Genomic DNA, 19,350 nt, shown 5'->3' with positions numbered 1-19,350 from the left:
CACACACACACACACACACACACACACACACACACACACACACACACACACACACACACACACACACACACACACACACACACACACACACACACACACACACACACACACACAGGGCTGTTTTGGGCACATCAGATACAATCTAATTACTTTAGTGTCTAATTGATTAGTAATGGAGGGAGGTGGAAGTGTAGAAGGACGTCGGGCTCGCAGGTGAAGGAGTAGAGGCTCAGTGTATTGACTCAGGAGGCTGATGGGGAGGACTCTCTCTCTAGGGGTTAAAGGTCACCTCACATCCATGGAAAAACATGGCTGACGTTGCAATAACAGCACTGTCTACAACATGTTCACATATGAGTGAATATGAGTGATGGAGAGAAGCTAGCTGACGGAACAGAGCTGCTCTGCTGCCTGGAGCTCAAACATGGCTGCTGATTGTTATATGAACATTGAATCTGATATTTATGATCATAAAGAAAAACATGTTGATCTGATGCTGACATAGCAATAAGAGGCGCAGACTGTCACTTAATGATCTGAACATTTGACCTCCGACCTCAAGAGGTACCCACAGGCAAGACAACCTCAGAGCAAGAACGGAACAGTGACAGCTGTTCTTTGTAGCTTTGTAGCTTTGTAGCTTTGTGCATGCGTGCGTGCGTGCGTGCGTGCGTGCGTGCGTGCGTGCGTGCGTGCGTGCGTGAGAAGGTAAATGATAAATTGACAGAACAATATCCATCAAACATACACAGTAAAAATACTATTTGTCTTCATTACAAGGCTCTGCTGCATTCAAAATCTGACGAACAGTCTTGCAGACAGTAGACGGAGCGTGACTAGTCTTGGGCTTGAACTCACACTGTTACCTCTTTTCGACCAACAGGAACAGGGTTGTATTTCCAGGCTGGTGCTCGTGCTGGTTCGGAGCTGGTTGAACTCGCGAATCAACACGGCACCCATTTGTTTTTCCACCCGCTCGAGCCGTGGAAGAGGCACGTCATGACGTCAGATTTACGTGACCGCTTTTCTTTTCCCAGCAGCGCTGGCGTGAACTTTCCCTCACAACAACACACAATGACGGACAACGGCAGCTTGTCTCCTCGGCCGACCACTCCTTTGCCTTGGAATCTATTAGTCTCTTATATTTTTTTGCTGCAGGACAATGGCGGAAGCATGTTTGGTTTGTGTTTTTGATCACAGCAACCCCGTCCCCCGCACCTGACGTAAACGGTTCGCTGTTCTAGACCAGCAAAGAGTTGGAGCCGCTCTGGAACACGAAAAAATGGTTCTCAATTGAGCGCAGGCTCCGAACCGGCCCTGAAATGGCCTCGGTCGAAAAGGGGTGAGCTGGTGAGGCCCAACAAGACATTCATGGCAGTCTTCTCTGGGTGTGCACCAACATTATTTTGCAGGTGATTTTTTAAAGATGGGATGTTCTGAAACCACTCATTTTCAAAACAACAGTAACTTAACCACTGTGACTCAGTGGTGAGTCGGTCATCTCTCAATTGGAAGGTCGGGATTCAATCCTAGGTCCCGCTGTCCACGTGCCAAAGTGTCCTTGGGCAAGACTTAACCCCGAACTCATTGTGTGAATGGGATTAGTTGATACCGATGGGCTCTTTACATAGCAGCTTCTGCCATCAGTGTTGTGAATAGGTGAATGTGACGTGTAATGTATAAGCGCTTTGAGCGGTCAGAAGATGAGAGGAAGCGTTAAAGACACATGGTACATTTACAATTTGATAAAATTTCATTACATTGAATGCAGATCAAAGTGCTTTCCATGTAAAATGTAAAAATAAAATGTTTATCAGTAACCAATGAATCAATGAAAAGAGTTAAAACAAATATGTGCACCAATGTCTGATGTGCACCAATGGTTGTGAGCTTGGGTGGGTGTTTATGTTTCTCAATGTATAGGATGCAGCCCATATTTTAAATGACAACAATGTAATTAAAGTGAGACCTATACACAACATTTTTGCTAAATCAACAGATTAAGAATAAAGTTTTACAATTAAGACCACAAAAGAGGCATCTTTGCTTCTTTGGTCAGTCTATGGGCAGTAAAACAATAAAAAATGAAGTGCTGTTATTCCTGCAGGTTAGCAGCTGCTGAGAGCTGTTTTCTTTGATGTGTGTGTGTTTGTTTGTGGAGTGTGTGTGAGTGGATCTTGAAGGATTTGGGCAGCAGCAGGTCCTCTTTTGAAGATTAACCCTCACTATTTATGCACGTGTCTGAAGGTTTAAGGTGCACACATGTTTGTGTGTCTCAGTGTGTGTGTTAAACTGGACTCACCGTATTCGGCTCGTAGATGCTCTGGAATGTGTGGCTCATATCCCTCTTTCTCTGGAACCTCATCAAAATCATCATCGTCATCATCATCATCATCATCCTCCCCATCTGCTGAGGCTTTCATCTGAGGAAGAACGTGTAAGAATAAGCTTCTTTTCGGTTCAAAACTAAAAACCAGTTCTCATTTATAACAAGGAGAAATGTACGATCAATGGAGGAGCTGTTTGTTTCTTTCTGTGCGTACTTTGGGACCTTCTTCAGTGAAATAAGGACTTACTGTCAAACTGGTGTGTTTAATATCTCCAGACTAACATAGTCTTTTCCTTCATTTGTCAAGATCTTATGACCAACTTTAGAGGTCACTAACAGATGAGACGTAATGACGCCGTAATTACGCAGCTTTACACAGTTACTAACATTATAATTTGTTTAATCACCAGAAAAACATCAGTGAGTGGATCTAATTCAGGATTAGCTTCTCAGATTAAATTTATTTCTTATTTTAACTAAGAGCACAAATGCTGCTGAATCAGGTACAATATACAAAAGTAACTTGATCTGTATAGTCTTTGTAGATATTTCACAACAGGTTTTATTCATATTCATTATCCATCAGCTGGTTTGTTTCAGAGAGACAACAGACATAAACTAAAATGACAAGTCAGAACGCACTACACTCCACTAACTGTTAAGATACTCTCAACATAACAGACTCAAACACAAAAACTCATGGGATCACAGGTGAACCAAATGTAAGTGTTTTTAAATCTCAGTAACAACAAAGAGAAGTTACTAAGGCTCTCCTGAAGATGCTGACAAGTGTTGCGCATTTGTAGTATCATTATTGTGTTACTACCAAATTCAGGTTACCAGTGCTCCAAACAGGACTACATACTTTGTCCACAGGGGGCACTAAAATCAACACAAAGTGAAAGCTGCTCACAGATGCTTTGAATGAAATATTTGACTTTAGAGATACTTGGTGAAATGTTTTATGGGGATAAAATATATATATATATATATATATATATATATATATATATATATATATATATATATATATATATATATATATATATATATATATATATATCATTTTTATGTTTTTCTCCATCATGTCTTAACGATGGAGCCAAGTCTTTAATTTAATGTTTATAGACACAGATTTTGTTTCTTCTTGAAACTACTCTAAAGTTTAAAACAACACAAACATGAGGTTTGGCTGTAAGACCTGATTTAATCTACATTATTATTACATTTTTTTTGAGTAAGATTTCAAGGTTTGATCCAATCCTAAAGTATTAATGTAATCAGATTGCTTTGTGACAGCAGGGCCTTGACTCCTTCAGTTTTCTCTCAATATCAGGATTCTCTTTAAACTGGCACCATTATCAAGTTATCTAAAGTGATAAATATCGGTGAATCCATACAGAAACAAATGACTGCGATAGATATTTTGCTTTAATATCAGGCCCTCCTTAGGATACACACCTGCCTAAACACATAATCAATCAATAAATCAAAGAAACGTAAAAACACACTCACTGACGCATTGAATGCAACACATCAGCTAGCAGTGATGTTGAGTTTCTCCTTCATTCCTTCACTCTCATTCTCAGGGCCATATGATCTCTGGGACGGGAAAAAGGGATGGAGTAAAACTGTGTGTGTGTGTGTGTGTGTGTGTGTGTGTGTGTGTGTGTGTGTGTGTGTGTGTGTGTGTGTGTGTGTGTGTGTGTGTGTGTGTGCGTGTGCATGTGCATGTGCACATGTGATGAGCTGCTATCAGCACTAAGCAGAATTTATGGTTTTTAATTTCCTGGTGGGGTTGTTAGCCATTCGCTGGGCTACAATGCAGAACACAACACTCATATACGCACAGGGGTCATTTCCATAACACAAATGTGCGTCTGTGTGTGTGTGTGTGTGTGTGTGTGTGTGTGTGTGTGTGTGTGTAGTGGCTGCCCTGCCTTTAACAGCTGAGGACACACACCCTTCAGTCTAGCAGCATAATAATCACAGTGATTAGCGTTATGAGGAGCCATAAAACCTGACGTTAAGCTAACCTCTTATTCCCAAAGGCCTCTTTTTCATTAGTGTGTAATACCTGTATGTGTGTGTAAGTGTGTGTGTGGGTGGGTGTGTGTGGGTGTGTGTGGGTGTGTGTGTGTGTGGGTGTGTGTGTGAGAGAGAGAAGGAGCGATAGAAAGGCTGCTGTGTTGCTGCTGATAAAGCCCATTATAACGTCAGAATTAGTTTACAAATGATGAGTCCTTATATGATGACTAAAACACCCCCCCGCACACACAGTGCTGAGACGTCGCACAGAGTCAGTTGACCATGAACGCACCTCTCGATCCGGCACACAGACACCAATTAAAACACCTCATATTACAATACTTAACTATCCCGTTAACCAGCAACTAAACAATTAAAGCCTAATTAGTTCTCATTAACGCAGACACAAAGACAGAGACATGGTGGGTGGTCGGAAACGGGAGAATGAGGCCTCGTTCATGTAATATTAAAACACTATTGATAACAATACACACAAAATAATCACAATTTATGAAGTCGGGTCAATTTGAAAAGAGATATTCTTTGAAAATGAAGACACAACATCACACTGGTTTCATTATACCTTTGCAGGACTATGTGAAGTCCTTGGAAGTAGGGCTGGGCGATAAAACGTTAACGATAATTACCGTGAAATTATTATTTTTCTCAAGATAAATATAACAAATGTACAATAAAACGTTGGGGGTCTAGTGTGTCTTAAACGCCACCCAACATGAAACAGAAGAAGAAGTCGGCATGGAACAGCCAATCATGTCTCAGAGTGAGAGGTAGGCAGGCTTAAAGTATTTCGGATTGGAAACACAGATGAAATTAAATGAGCGACACTGAAGAAAACTCAAAACCTACCACCTCAAAGCAGAGTAAAAACATGCTCAACAAGAAAGGCCACTAAACTTCATTTGTTAAGATATTTTTGCTATTTTCTAGACAACTAAATCCCAGATACAAGCTAACAAACTGTTTGGTTTCTTCAACATTCACTCAGGAGAAAAAAATCTGCCTTAAAATGATATGAAATAATTATCTGATATTTATTGTGAAAAATGTTATAGTGGTAACATCTTTTCAATATCCCCCAGCATTAGTCTCACCTTTATTCTGTTTAATTTGTGTTTATTCTTGTTAATGTTTTGCGTTGTATTTTGATGAATTCCTCCACTGCTCTCTGTCTGTTAAAGGTTTATTTTGTCTTTCGAATCTGGCAATGCTTTACTTGTCAAAGCACTTTGTAAAAATGTGTTTTTTAAGGCCCTATACAAATAAAGTTATTATGTTATCATTATTATATAACTACAGATATCTTACCCTGCTTATGTAAAAAAAACAAGATTTAAAAAGGTTTAAAATAAAGGAAAATTAAAATTGAGCTTCACACACTTTCATCTGATCAAATCAAGAGACTCTATTCTGTAAAAAATGTCACACTGCTGGAAATAAAGGCACCGAGGTAAAGTTCCTCCAAGTTTGTTAAAAATCGAGATGTTATTCCCTCATCGATGGTTTTAATCAGAGAAAGGATGCTGCACAGAGCCAGGAGCAGCTGTTAAAGCCAAACAGGAAGATTTTAAACACCAAAGCAAACTTTCTCCATTACTCCACTCTGCTGCTGCTCTTATTCATCCTCACAGTACAATGGATTCTCACACACACACACGCACACACACAGATATAGTCTCTATAGGTTTTCTGCTTGTCTACTTTAATCCCAGCTGGTTTATTCTGTGCTGATCAATGGCCTCGGACTAAGAAGTGATCACCCAGCCGGAGGAAAATCCTGCCCTAACATCATCCCTTTTCCCCCTCTTTCTGCCTCTTTGTCTCTAATTCACCTTAATTTAATCCTGATAGCATCGAGCGCTGTCGGCTGGCCTGGCAGAGCTGTAAGTCTCGCAGCAGTAGCTTTCCTCCAGAAACGTTTTGCTGACGGGGAGCGCGGCTAAAATATGGCCTCTATTCCCCCACATGGCTGCACGGGGGGCTGCTTTGCATTTTAACAGAGCTTTGGTTTATTCTGTGGGACACACACCAGGAGAAAATCACACACCGCAGGAGATAAAAACGGCTTCTAACTGGAGATTTAGCAGACAAATTAGAAGTGATGCTTAAAGGAAAGCAGGGCCATGTGTCACTGTAATAGGAAAAAGACAAAACAAATATTGGGAACTTTCAGTTTAAGAACACACAGATATAGACGATAGGAGTAAAAATAGTTCCCAAAAAGAGCAGAATTTATAAAAAAAAGTTAAAGTAGGACAATGTGTTACTGTAATGGCAAAGTTTACTCAAAGATAAAATAAAGCAGGCTCCTAAAAGGAAAAATAAGTAGTTCTTTAACGACCAAATAAAAGAGATCTGTGGGGAAGAAAGGGTCATACGTTACAGGGACAACAATGCAGCTGCAAATAAACACACCTTCAACTCAACATCAGAGCCAAGCAGAAGTCCTGCGACAAACAACTGCGTGATGTTTTGAGCACTAATTATTTTACACTGGAAGAAGAATCAAATCTTAAGAGATGTTGAAAATGTGAATGACCACTATAGACTGTATAAATAAATGGATGTAGTATCCGTGACGTCACCCATCTGTTTCTGAAGTACCGTTTTGAAGCAAATAGTCGGCGGGTGCCATATTGGAAATGCTGAACCCAACCTGACATCTGTCGAGCTAGTGTGAGGTAAAGAGGCGGGCTTTGAGCCTCCTCGCCAGCAGCTACAGTGTTCCTGCCTGTCAATATAGTCAGCAAAGTCCTTATTTGGGCAAAACTCGTAACTCTAATATTCTCTGAACTGTCGCGTTAGAAAAAAAATTCCAGCCCCGCACAGTGTGTGTAGCTCCTCAGACCGAAGCTGTTTTTTGAACCGGTCTGTAAACTAGTTTATTTCTGCTGTAAAGATCTTCTTTTTTGAATGGGTGTGTATGTGTTTTCCTGTGTTTCTGCAGCCAGTCTCAAGTGGACGCTCAATGAACCGCAGTTTGTAACACTTCCATATGGACTTCATATTTGGAGACCGGAGGTTGCAGCTTGGTGATCACACACGATGGCAAATAATGACAGATTTGACCGCTCTGTTCTAACAGTGTTTGGAGAGCAACGACATGACCAACACAGCTCACCACACACCGACCACCACAATCCACACTCTCTACACTGCAAATGTACCAAATCTCTCACATTCAAACGTGACTTTTTTCAATCAAACATGGCGGACAATGGGCTGGTCATCAAGCTAAAGGTTGCTAGCTGCTTAACTAACTGTACATCCGTTGCTGCAGCAATTTCTGTTCAACTCCTCTCCTTGTCAGTTTGATTGTGGTCTATTTTATGGGACATGTTGTATAAACATCTAAGTTTAAGCCTTGTGTTTAATATTGTTGCTATGTCTGGGTAAGTTGTGTTTCCTTCTTCAGTCTGCTTTCTTCCTGATTGGCTATCCATTTGCTCCACATAACAATCAACAGAGTGTGTGCTCGGGTGTCCTCTGTGTTTCCCCACAGTAAAGGACATCTGATCATAATCACTGAACATGTTTAACATTTATACACTTCAAAATCAGTGTAGCCACGATCACCTTTCAAGCGGACCTGGAGAAGTAAAATCACACTTCACATCTGTCACCACAGGGAAATCTGACAAGACAATCTATAGAAGCATCAAGAAAGCAGGCCTTTGTTGATATTTGACCAGAGTCGACCCGGTTATCCATGCTTAAAGGAAGTTTTCTGCCTGGTGTCTTTGAATAAAATAACACTCAGTGCTGAATGTAAAGGTAATTCCGTGAAATAAGGATTTACTTTCAAACTGGTGATTGTTTAATACCTCAAGACTAACATAAAATATTTTTCCTTCCTTTGTCAAGAGCTTTTGACCAACTTTTGAGGTCACTAACAGATGAGACTTAGGTACACAGTTATTACACAGTAATTACAAAGTTACAAACAATTTATATATTTAATCTCCATAAAAACATCAGCAAGTCGATTCTTTAGGACTATAACTTACAGGATGGGCATTATTCCAGAGGAAGCCTTTCTCTCTCTTTTGTGTTTCTCTGCAGGGCATGTGACTGACAGTACACCGTTCAGACAGCAGAACAAACAGGCATGTTGGAAGCAGAGCGAGGGGAAACTGTCCATTCATTGATCATGGTTGGCACTGTACCCTTGCACGGATTCATTTATAAAAAGTAGATTAGATGCAATCAAATTCTCTTCAAGTGGTGAATTGATGCCTCATGGGGCTGAAGTTTCACCACTAAATCTAACCAGTTCATCTTTGGGTCCAATTGGAGGTGGATATGTGCAGACCTGTGGCCACTAACTTAAAACGCAGAGCAGAGTTGGTGTTGAGAAACTTTTCATACCTAAATCTGGCCCAACAGCTTCGGGTTCTGGATAAAGACGCAGGGCCAAGAGGTGTGGGACTTGGTTTCAGAGTCAAAATCACTCTCCAGGTTCCATTAGTAGACCATGTCCTGTTGTCTGCTGTTACTGCTGGCTTTTGTTGTTTGCAGGAAAACAGTCTGAGTGGTTAAAACTGATACAGATACAGATGTCTGCATGCAAGTTCAGCTACAGAGACGTGACCTCTAAACTCCAAATCCATTTGTACGACTCAAGGTGCAAGTCACACTGTGAACAAGTACTCCACAGCATCAAGCAGGTTCGTGTCTCTGTGTAGATGTTTGATGTTCTAACAGGTTGTTAGCCGCTCTTGTATACAGATATCCGTTTACAGACAGAAATGAATCGTCATGTTACCACTGATTGAAGCTGAGATGTCGTCACAGTGGATTCTGTTCTGCCTGCTTTTGCTCTTCATACAGACTGTTTTCCCTGAAGACACCAAAGCTTGCTGATACCTGATTGGTCCGTACTAATTGGACTACAAATTAACTATACAAGGAAACCAGGACTCTGATACTCAATCCGTAGCATAGATAAAACATTCTACATAGAATCTATAGAGATTAAAACTGAGTAAAATTAGAAATTTGAATCGGCAGCTCCTTCCACAGGTGTCTTGCTTATTCAGCTTCTATAGCGTCTCCCCCTCTCTCCTCCCCCCTCCTCCCTCTTAAATAAGACTCTTATCCTTTATAAAAATGATGTGAGGGCACTGCCTCGGACAACTGCTCCCCTGACTTCATTTGTCTCTTGGCAAGTTTGATGGCGCTGCGTTTAAAAACCCATTCAATCTTATAAACCAAAAATTAAATGTAGTCGACTGTGATGGGCACTCAGTGCATCTGCTATTTATATGCTAATGTACACTCAGCCTGCCAAGGTCTGGCAAATTATTACTGCACAGCCATAAGTCAGGTGTATGGCAGGGAGGGGAGGGGGCAGGTTCACACTCACACAGACAAGGAGGAGGAGGAGGAGAAAACAGAGCGAGGAAGGAGGAGAGGAGGAGAACACAAGGAGGTGAGAAAGCTTTAAGAGATGTCTCCATTGTCTCCCTTGACAAGTTAATATAGCTCTCCACCTGGCTACACACACACACACACACGCACACACACACACAGACTAGATTATTTGGTTAAACATTTAAGGCTGAAATGGGAAATGTCTCGTGGGAGAACTGATTGTCTCTAATGTCGCCATTATCACAGACATTTCCTTTAAGAGAGTCCAAACAGTTAGCTTAATGAACTCATTACACACGAACGCATTTATAAACACACACTCATCTTCCTGAGATTATTACACATACATCATCCACAAACACAAACACACTTATACACACAGATATGAGAACTCCCACTGCAGTTACTGTAATGTAAAATATTTACCCTGACTAATTAACATTGTACCTTTAACATAAAGGTTATAGGTCAGACTGGGTGCTGACTGATAAGGACTGGGTGGATAACATTGAACTGTGCCTGTGTACTGAAAAAAAAACAAGACCAGGAGCTGGTATTCAGAGACTGGTCAAACTTTAAATTCTGCCCCATCACTTACTTTAACTCTCCCTGTCCCATTAAAGTTCCTAACCATGACCTTTCTGGAGTCCCTGAGCTCCCTTGTCTTGTAGGTTCCTCTGAGTCACTGCCATAGATGTCCTACTGCTGTGGACGTTCCAGACTCCAGCAGCTAGAACTACTACTATCCCTCTCACCACTATCATAGCTCTCCTTCTCTCTTATTCGTCTCTATCCCTCTTTCCAACCCCAACTCGGTCTCAGCAGATGGCTGTCCAACATGAGTTTGGTCCTGCTGGAGGTTTCTGCCTGTTAAAGGAAGTTTGTCCTTGCCACTGTAACTTTCTAAATGCTGCAAAGTGCTCTGCTCATGGTGGATTAAGATGACATCAGACTGAGTCCTGTCAGTAAGAGGGGACTGGATCTTATCCTGTCTTGATGTTGGGTTTTTACTAATAATTTAACATAGGGTACGGTCTGACTGCAGAAAGCACTGACTGCATTAGAAGTCTGACTTATTTGATGAAGACCGTTTCGAGTTTTGTTAAAGGTCTTCATTTTTTTCAGTTCCGGCTCACACACAGTGCGTTCATGTGCTGTCTTGGTCGGAGGCAGTTCTGTTAGGATACCTAAAGAGGCTCCAAGAGTTGTGAGTTTGACTTTGATGGATTAAAAGTAAGTCTAGGAAAGAGCAGTCTACATTTTTGATATGTTAAAGAACCATTGAGGAGAAAACAGGGACAAGCTAAAACTTTAACGCACATCATGTCCAAGATTCATCCAGAAAACTAAGTCAAAGGCTACATCCAGCCTACATGCCTGTTGTAAACATTACTGTTAGCGAGATCTAGTGTTGGCCATAGACTATATAAATAATGGACGTAGTATCCGTGACATCACCCATCTGTTTCTGAAGTGCTGTTTTGAAGCCAATCATCGAAGGGTGCCATATCGGATATGCTGAACACAACAAATCTTCATCCGAGCTAGTGTGAGTAAAAGTCCTTATTTGTGGAAAACTCGTAACTTTAATAAGTTCGAAAATACAGAGTTGTAAAAAAAAATGCACCCATGTACAGTTTGTGCCGATAGAGAAATGAGACTCAGACCTAAACTGTTTTATGAACCAGGCTGTAAACATGTTTATTATTGCTGCAAAGATTGTCTTTTTTTAATTGGTGTGTATGTGGTTTCCAGTGTTTCTGCAGCCAGCCTCAAGTGAACACTTGATGAACTGCAGTTTTTATGCACTTCCGCATCGGCTTCATATTTTAAGACCCGGAGGTTGTCGCTTGGTCATAGCAGGTGGTTACAGGTATTTTTGAGTTTATTAGACACCAGAATCAGAATCAGTGAGTACGTCTCCACAGTAAGCAAGGCACAGAGTACATTTATAGACAACAAACAGCGCTGTTAATTCTAGTCTCATTTCAATAGATGAAAGGTTTTTTCTACACATCTAATAGGTCCCACACAGTCAGTCCAGGTTCACACAGTCAATAGTTTGGAGTCAAAAGTTGCTCCTCTTAATAATAAATAACAATAATGAGGACTTGACTTGGATTTGGACTGATGGGGACTTGGACTACAGACTCAACTCAGACTCAAGGTTTGGTGACTCGACTACAACACTGGTCCATACTCTACATACTGTACACCTGGACACCAGACGGGGTAGCAGCAGATGAGACACTCCGTTATCCTGCAAGGTAAAATGACTGTCTTTGAGTCTGGTGGCTTTGAAGAAAACAACGAAACAGCTGTCACTTTCAAGAAAAAGAAGAAACTGGTTCTCTAACTAAAGGTCTATCTCTGTGATGTTGTCAGACAATTAGAAAAACAACCTGAGTAAAAAACAAGGACTTTTAGTGGACGGACTTTGATCAGACTCATTTGCACCCCTGGATTATAATAGAGTAATCACAGTCTGTCAAGACTGAAGCAATCTTTTGTAGCAATTAAAAGTTTTTGAACCCATTACTCTTCACTATTAAGTAAAAATAAAGGGCCCAGTTTTAAAGTTACGAAGTTGACCCTTTATTTGTATTCCTTTGGATCTAAATGTTTGTCTCCCCTCGGTCATTTTGACTGAACTTATTCTGCTAACAGGACAAGAAGTCCTCTGCCGCAACATATTCATAAACTAATTAGACCTCCAGTGGAGTCTGACCTGTTCAGGGCCTGATTTGCCACAACATCACACATCTCTATTACCACCTTGCTCTCCTATTCATTACTACCTAGAGAGGATCCCATGGGATCCCACATTAATGAGAAAAAAGCTCTCCACTCCCCTCTTACTCTCTCTCTAAAGCTTCTCCTCGGCCGCTTTACCCCATTATCTTCCTCCACCCCCAACACCCCCAAACACACACACACAGACGCACCCTTTGTCTCAGGGGAGCAGTCAGCTTATATGATGTGTAGGGTGACATCTTTATTTCACTAACCTTGCCTGGCAGGTCTATTAGCCAGCCCAGAGCTTCCCAAACCTTCTCCTGTCAACCAGCTTATTCTCAACTGTCCACTTCGGTTCCCCCTCCCGGCCTGTCTCAATCTGTGATCAAAACAGTCATTATGATGCAGTCTGGCCTCCTGCCACACTCAAATTACACACTGCTACTCTTCATTTCACCCAGGAACGCTCTGCGAGGACACCTGCAACGTCCTGAAGAGGAGCAGGGGCCCTTTACAGACCAGGACTGGGGGGTTTGTTGGGGCCAGCTTTGCCCAGTGATATGGGACTGGTCCAAAGATCTAGGATAACAAACTAATCAGCCCCCACCCACTCCATGTCAGTCCCAGAGGATCCATCAGTTCCAATTTAGAAACCATCTCCTCTCACATTATCAGAGACTCCTGATGGGACCAGATGGAACCACTGAATGATTCTCCAGAAACAGTCTGAATGTTCATCCATCTGCTCAACCTCAAAAGAAGATTTGAAATCTGCCGAATTTGTAATCTAAAAAACACAAAACCTGGTCTCTCTCAGACCTCTGACCAACACTTCAGACTCAGCTGTAGTTTTTCACCTTTTCATTGAACTGTGTTAGGTGGACCTGTGGCAATAGATGAATGCATAAATAATCCACCGTATACGTACAACACACACAGATAATTGTAAACTAAATGTATTTTTTTTATGTACTTCATCACACATGACCACCTGCAGTACTTCCACAGCCCACTAGGGGGCAGCAGCGCACACTCTGGGAATCACAGTTCTAGGCTTTTCAGGGACACAAATATAGTCTCCTGGTCCAATGTAAACACAAGAGAAGGGATTAAAAAACAAGTCAAGATACTCTCTGGAAAAAATGATATCAAGTCGGCTATTTCATGGTAAAAATGCTGAAACAAGAAAAAATCAGACTATTTAAAACATAGACATAGTCTCAGTGACTTCACCCATCAGGTGGGAAGAGACCTTATTAAGCCAACAATGGTGGTGGCCATGTTGGAAATGCTTACTCCAACTGTAAAGTCAATGCTGCGGTGCCAAAAAAAATGCAGTTCCTTGAGTGTCCATTTGGCTGGGTCCAGGAAACCCCACTGGATCTATGCTAAACGCTTATCTTTAACGCAGAAAAAAACGTGTTAAACCTGGTGCAAAGAAGATTTGGCCTCAGTAACTAATTTCTCTGTTCATGATGACTCCTAACATTAACATAATCCAAACACATCTGTTTTGATTATGTTAAGATTAAGAGTTAGCCATATCTTTGCATAATTAGAGGTCAGGCCGACTTGACTGTCAGGTGGCTGTATTGTAGCTGTAAAAGCCCGCCTCCACTCCAACTCTGCTGCTGGTTTCTAGACTACTATCGTTAAGGTTCATATCACCTCAGCAGAAACCAATCAGTGGCAACACTCAGAATACAGTCTGTGAATGCACCCACCAGTCAGTCATATTAGCTACACCCCTAATTACTAGTCATGCATAAATCTTCACCTTCACGTAATCAAGAAGAATGTGTTTAAAAGTTCACACAGAACAGAAATAAGCAATAGAGATTATAAGCACTTTCAAGTACCATTCTGTACACGTTTAATGTTTCCTTTCAAAGGTCATTTTCAAACAGACTTTGATGAGGTTTCCTTGGCTTTTGGAACCAGACTCAAGTGGTCACTTGAGGAACTGCAGTTTTTTGCATTTTTCAAAACCATAAGTTGGGGCTTAGAAAAAATATGTAATGACAGAAACTTTGGGAAACAACCCAGATACCCAGCACCTCCTGACTTTTACAGTTAAATCAAATGTATGTTCTCAAACACCTCCTTACAGCTGGGCGATATTGAAAAAGATGTCATCACGATAACATTTTTCATATCAGTCGATATCGATAATTATCACAATAAATATCAAATCATTAGTGATGGGCAAATGAAGCTTCACGAACCAGTAGTTGTATTTTTGGACTCCTCTAGATGGCGCTCTTGGTTTAAAAATAAAGTCTCACTGAATGGCAATTCAGTGTGATTTCAACCCTTTGTTGAACAGAGAGCGCCATCTAGAGGAGTCAAAAAATACAACTATTGGTTCATGAAGCTTCATTTGCCCATCACTACAAACTCTGTCTCATTTAAATTTAAAAAGTTGAAGACGGTTTGTTAGCTTGTATCTGGATTTAGGTCTCTGATAAGCTTCTTGAACCCTGGTTTCTGACGGTGCTAACTGGAAGCAGGTCTTTTGTGTAAGATGAGATTTTTATAAAGTTTTAGTTTGTAGATTCTTATTTTCTCAGGTTCAGATCATTTGCATGATTTGATTTAAATTTACAACAAAGATATATAAAATTATACACTGTGTATCAGTTTAGTAGAGTACTGTTTTGAGTAGTGCAGTCCCCTCTGAGGTTACTAAGGGCTACAGGTGGAATGATATTTGTAAGGGCCACTTCAAGATGTTTGTGTGTGTGTGTGTGTGTGTGTGTGTGTGTGTGTGTGTGTGTGTGTGTGTGTGTGTGTGTGTGTGTGTGTGTGTGTGTGTGTGTGTGTGTGTGTGTGTGTGTAGGACATTAAGTTGTCCACTAGGGGTGTCCCCTGTTCAGTACACATGCATATTTAGGTAGGAACCTTTCATCAGGTATCAGGTGTTGCTAGACATGGAGCACAAAAAGTTTTTGACCGCAAACGTGCCGCAACGCCGGGACGCTGGCAAGGTGAAATGTGAAATAATTACGTTTTATGGTTTTGATGGACACTGTGTTGGATCTTGCATGTTGACACGAGTGGAGAAAAGACGGTGAACAATAAAACATTCGTAATAGCAACCTGAAGACGTCAGGATCTTATTTTCACAAGACACATGGGCAAGAGCGCGTCAATTATGTTTAAGCCCGTCTAGGCAGCCCCTCAGTGGCTTTGAGTTTTAGGCTTAGCCGCAACAATATTATTTCCCACAGTGCAGCGAATGCATCATGGTTATTCAGTGTTCAGTTGTCCTACAGTCGTGGTGGACATTAAACGTGTTGGAAATACAGCAGAAGTCGTCTTCATGCTCTTCCTTTATCCACATCCTGAAACGTCTTTAAGCTCTATCTACCTCTTACCCTGCAACATGGCTGGCTGTTCAATGCCGTCTTCTTCATCTTCTGTCTAATGTTGGATGACAGCTAGCTTTTAAGGCACATTAGCGCCCCTCCCTTTCCAGTGGTGTAAGGGGGAGTGTAATAACAGGTTGAAATATAGCTAATTTATATCGAACATTTGTTATATTCAGATTGAGAAAATGTATATCACGATAATGATCCCCATCGAATTATCACCTAGCCCTACACCTCCTCTCTCCGGCCTGATGTTTCCTCGGATAACCAAAGCCACTCCTAAATCAAAATCAGCATTATTCCACCTTTGAAATAGTTTTGACTGGATTGGAGGAGGCAATCTGTGAACCTATCAGCTATCGTTTGTCTCTATAGTCAGTGTGTTTCCAGATAAATGAAGCCAAGCACATTTTGTCTCCACTTACGGTACAGTAAATAGACCTCGTTTTAGAAATAATGCCACATGGAAACTTCTTTCACTCTAAGTGTCTCTAAGAGGTGACTTCTATAAAGTTTGACTCACTAAATATTCCCAAACTTCCTTTCTGACTCCTTTAATAAAAGAGGAACTGATCCAGTAATTCTCAGCTGTGCAATGAACACAACACATACACTCAGTATAAAGAACTTACTGGGAGGGGAAACAAAGAAATAAAGGCAAACATAGCCACAGAAAAACATATTTCTGCTGTACAACTGAGAGAGGGAGACACATTCAGAGAATGAATGTACAAATGAAAAGGAAGGAGTGCAGGAGGAGAGAAATAGAGGGATAGTCTTTCTTTGTTTATCTGCAGTGAGAAACAGGCGGCCACATCCATTGTGCTGTGATAAGATGGGTTATCAGCAGTAAACAAGGCCTGGGTCTGTATGAATGGAGCCCGCAGTGACTGAATACACTCTTAAAAACAGATATGTTCAAATAAGTCTGCATGTCCTATCCTTCCCTAAACACAAGCCTATGTTTCCAGTTAGCAGCGTTCAATGGATGCATGTTGGGTTCTCTTTGTTTTAATGAAAACTCTCCACAGACAAAAATTATAACAATGAAGACAACGTTAGCTGCACTGAACACGTTATCATTGAAAAGATTAAATTAAAATCCAAACTTACACCAGTAACTGAAGGACATGGTGTTCAACAAACTAATCAGCACACGATTAGAGCTGCCCCCTAAAAGTTGCAAGTGGGATCATCTGATAAGAAGACACTGAGTCCTCTCTCATTTTGCCTGTTGAATCAGCATTTTTGTTATTTTTAGAAGAGTCATTGTAGACGAAAATATGTTAGAGTAATAATAAAATCTGCAGGCGGAAGAGCACGTCTGTGTTGTGTCCGCAAATATCAAAAAACAAAAATGTACACATGCAGATAAAAATGTGTTCAACTGCTGTTAACTATTGATATTCTATGATTAGTCGAGATTTAAAATTGCCCTAAACATAATTCATCACTTTCTTTATGTGCAAAGACTCACGCCATTCAGTGTAACACAAAACAAGGGGTTTTGTTACACGCTACAAACACCAGGCACGCGACTTGTCACAATGCTATTTCTTCTTCTTTTGCTTTTTTAAGTTATATCTTTGGGCATTTTTGTCTTCATTGGATAGGATTGTTGAAGAGAGACAGGAAACATGGGGAGTGAGGAGTGGGGAAAGACACGCAGTATATGGTGGAGGCTGTGAGTACATCCTGCGATCGCGTTGGCGAGGACTTTAGCCTCTATAATTCGGGTGTGCACTTAAACCGCTGAGCCAACAGCGCCACAAGAGGAACTTAAAGTAGAGGAAAGCTGGAGTACTGCAGAAAGGGTTGGCTTTGATTTACAACAGGGGTACCCAAGCTTTTCAGCCTGTGACCCCCAAAATAAAGGTGCCAAAGAATTGTGACCCCCACTGTTCCTGGTTTAATGTTGATTCATTTAGCTGGTCTGCAGAAAATAAGCCTACTTATATGAGCATGTGACTGTGTTGCCTTTGCCGTTATGAATGAACCTACTGCTACTGATGCTTTTGAACTGTTCACTAACCCTAAACTTAGGAGCCATTTGGCAACAAGAAAGGCAGAATACTTATTACATTTTCTATTTTCAAGGTTTTAATTCAAGTTTAGCGACTATTTTTGTTGATATTTTTTCCCACAATGGGTAAAATGTACTATTTTAAGATACCTTAAACAAAAAAAACATTCTGGAAGACATCCCACGACCCCCCATTTGTGTCTCGCGACCCCCCCAGGGGGTCACGAACCACACTTTGGGAACCCCTGACGTCACGGAAAATGATTCCTGTAGACAGCTGAAGCAAAAAAATCAAAAACAAAATCACCATGTGCATTTCTATTTTCTACAGCCCTCCAACTTTATGTAGATGCTTCTCCGCTCATCCCTCCCTCTGTCCGCCTCTCTCATTCGGTAAACACTCCTCTCTATCTGCCTCTATAACACTCCCCCTCTCTCTTATGTGAGGCTATATTGAGAGGCCCGCTGAGAGAGAAACCAATCGTGTGGTGTGTCAGTGGCCCGATAGAGAGGGACCCAGTAATGGAAGGCCTTTTAAGGCTAAAAAGGAAAAGCTAATTATGATAAAGGGGCTGTAAGTTGTGTGGTTATCGCGGTGCTGGGCCTGCTGGTGCAGCAGACTGGTCCCTGACAGTGATAACCAGGCAGAGCGAGACGCCCGGCGCTCTGTCACTGTCACTCTGCCGCTATGTTCGCCTAAAGATGGATTCACACGCCACAACTTTTATGCCTTTTTTTTCATACAGCACTTTGCATTCATTGGTACTTAAAGAACCTGGAACTGCAGCCTGCTGTCTTTCCTTTTCTTGATCTTTCAGCTGTGCGAGTGTGCAGAAGTACCTCATCTACAAAACAATTCAGCACCAATTAAACCCTCTCAAATAAGCAGTCAGCTTCAAATGAACACTTCATCACTGCTGTGGTTCCTCTTTCCCTCCATTTTTAATCAGCTCAACAGCAGAATTACGATGCCAAGATAGATATGGAGGCCGGCAGATAGACATATCAGCTGTCAAAGCCATGGGGCACATTAGTGTTAGTGAATGGATACATCCTCCCCCTTACCCCCACAGCACCTCCTCCCTGTCTCTGATGCATTATGCATTGTGACTGCGCTTTGCTATCTCACCTCTCCCAAATGTCCTCACTGTTAATATTTCCATTCTCTCGCTTACACTCTGATATGATGTTTCTCTCTGGAGAGAGAAAGAAGTGAACAACTTAAGAGAGGCGTTTAGGTAAAAGGAAAGGAAGAGGAAAGAGAAAAACAAAACATGTGTGAGGATAAATCTTAGCGACACTTCGCCTCATGCATCAAATAAAGTGCGAGGGAATTTGATTCATAGACATTTAAAGTACAAAACAGGGGATTTAATTTAAAGATGAATGCAAAGCTTTACAGTTAGAACAGAATGGGGTGGTTAAACTGTGCGCCCCATGAACAGAGGCCACACTGGCTTCAAATCTAACCT

General features: G+C 41.3%; 1 protein-coding gene across 1 annotated transcript in view; it reads right to left on the bottom strand.

Annotated features, from left to right (window-relative positions):
* Positions 1-19,350, bottom strand: part of uvssa (UV-stimulated scaffold protein A) — a 42,998-nt gene that overhangs the window by 15,759 nt on the left and 7,889 nt on the right. Inside the window, exon 10 of the mRNA XM_034690741.1 lies at positions 2,303-2,423. Within this exon, the coding sequence (XP_034546632.1) occupies positions 2,303-2,423 (121 nt within the window). The remainder of the gene's footprint in view (positions 1-2,302; positions 2,424-19,350) is intronic.

Source organism: Notolabrus celidotus, chromosome 8 (genome assembly GCF_009762535.1).
Source record: "Notolabrus celidotus isolate fNotCel1 chromosome 8, fNotCel1.pri, whole genome shotgun sequence".
In the NCBI taxonomy this organism is placed as follows: domain Eukaryota; kingdom Metazoa; phylum Chordata; class Actinopteri; order Labriformes; family Labridae; genus Notolabrus; species Notolabrus celidotus.
The sequence above is the reverse complement of the archived record's forward strand: the minus strand, read 5'-3'. Positions and strand labels throughout refer to the sequence as shown.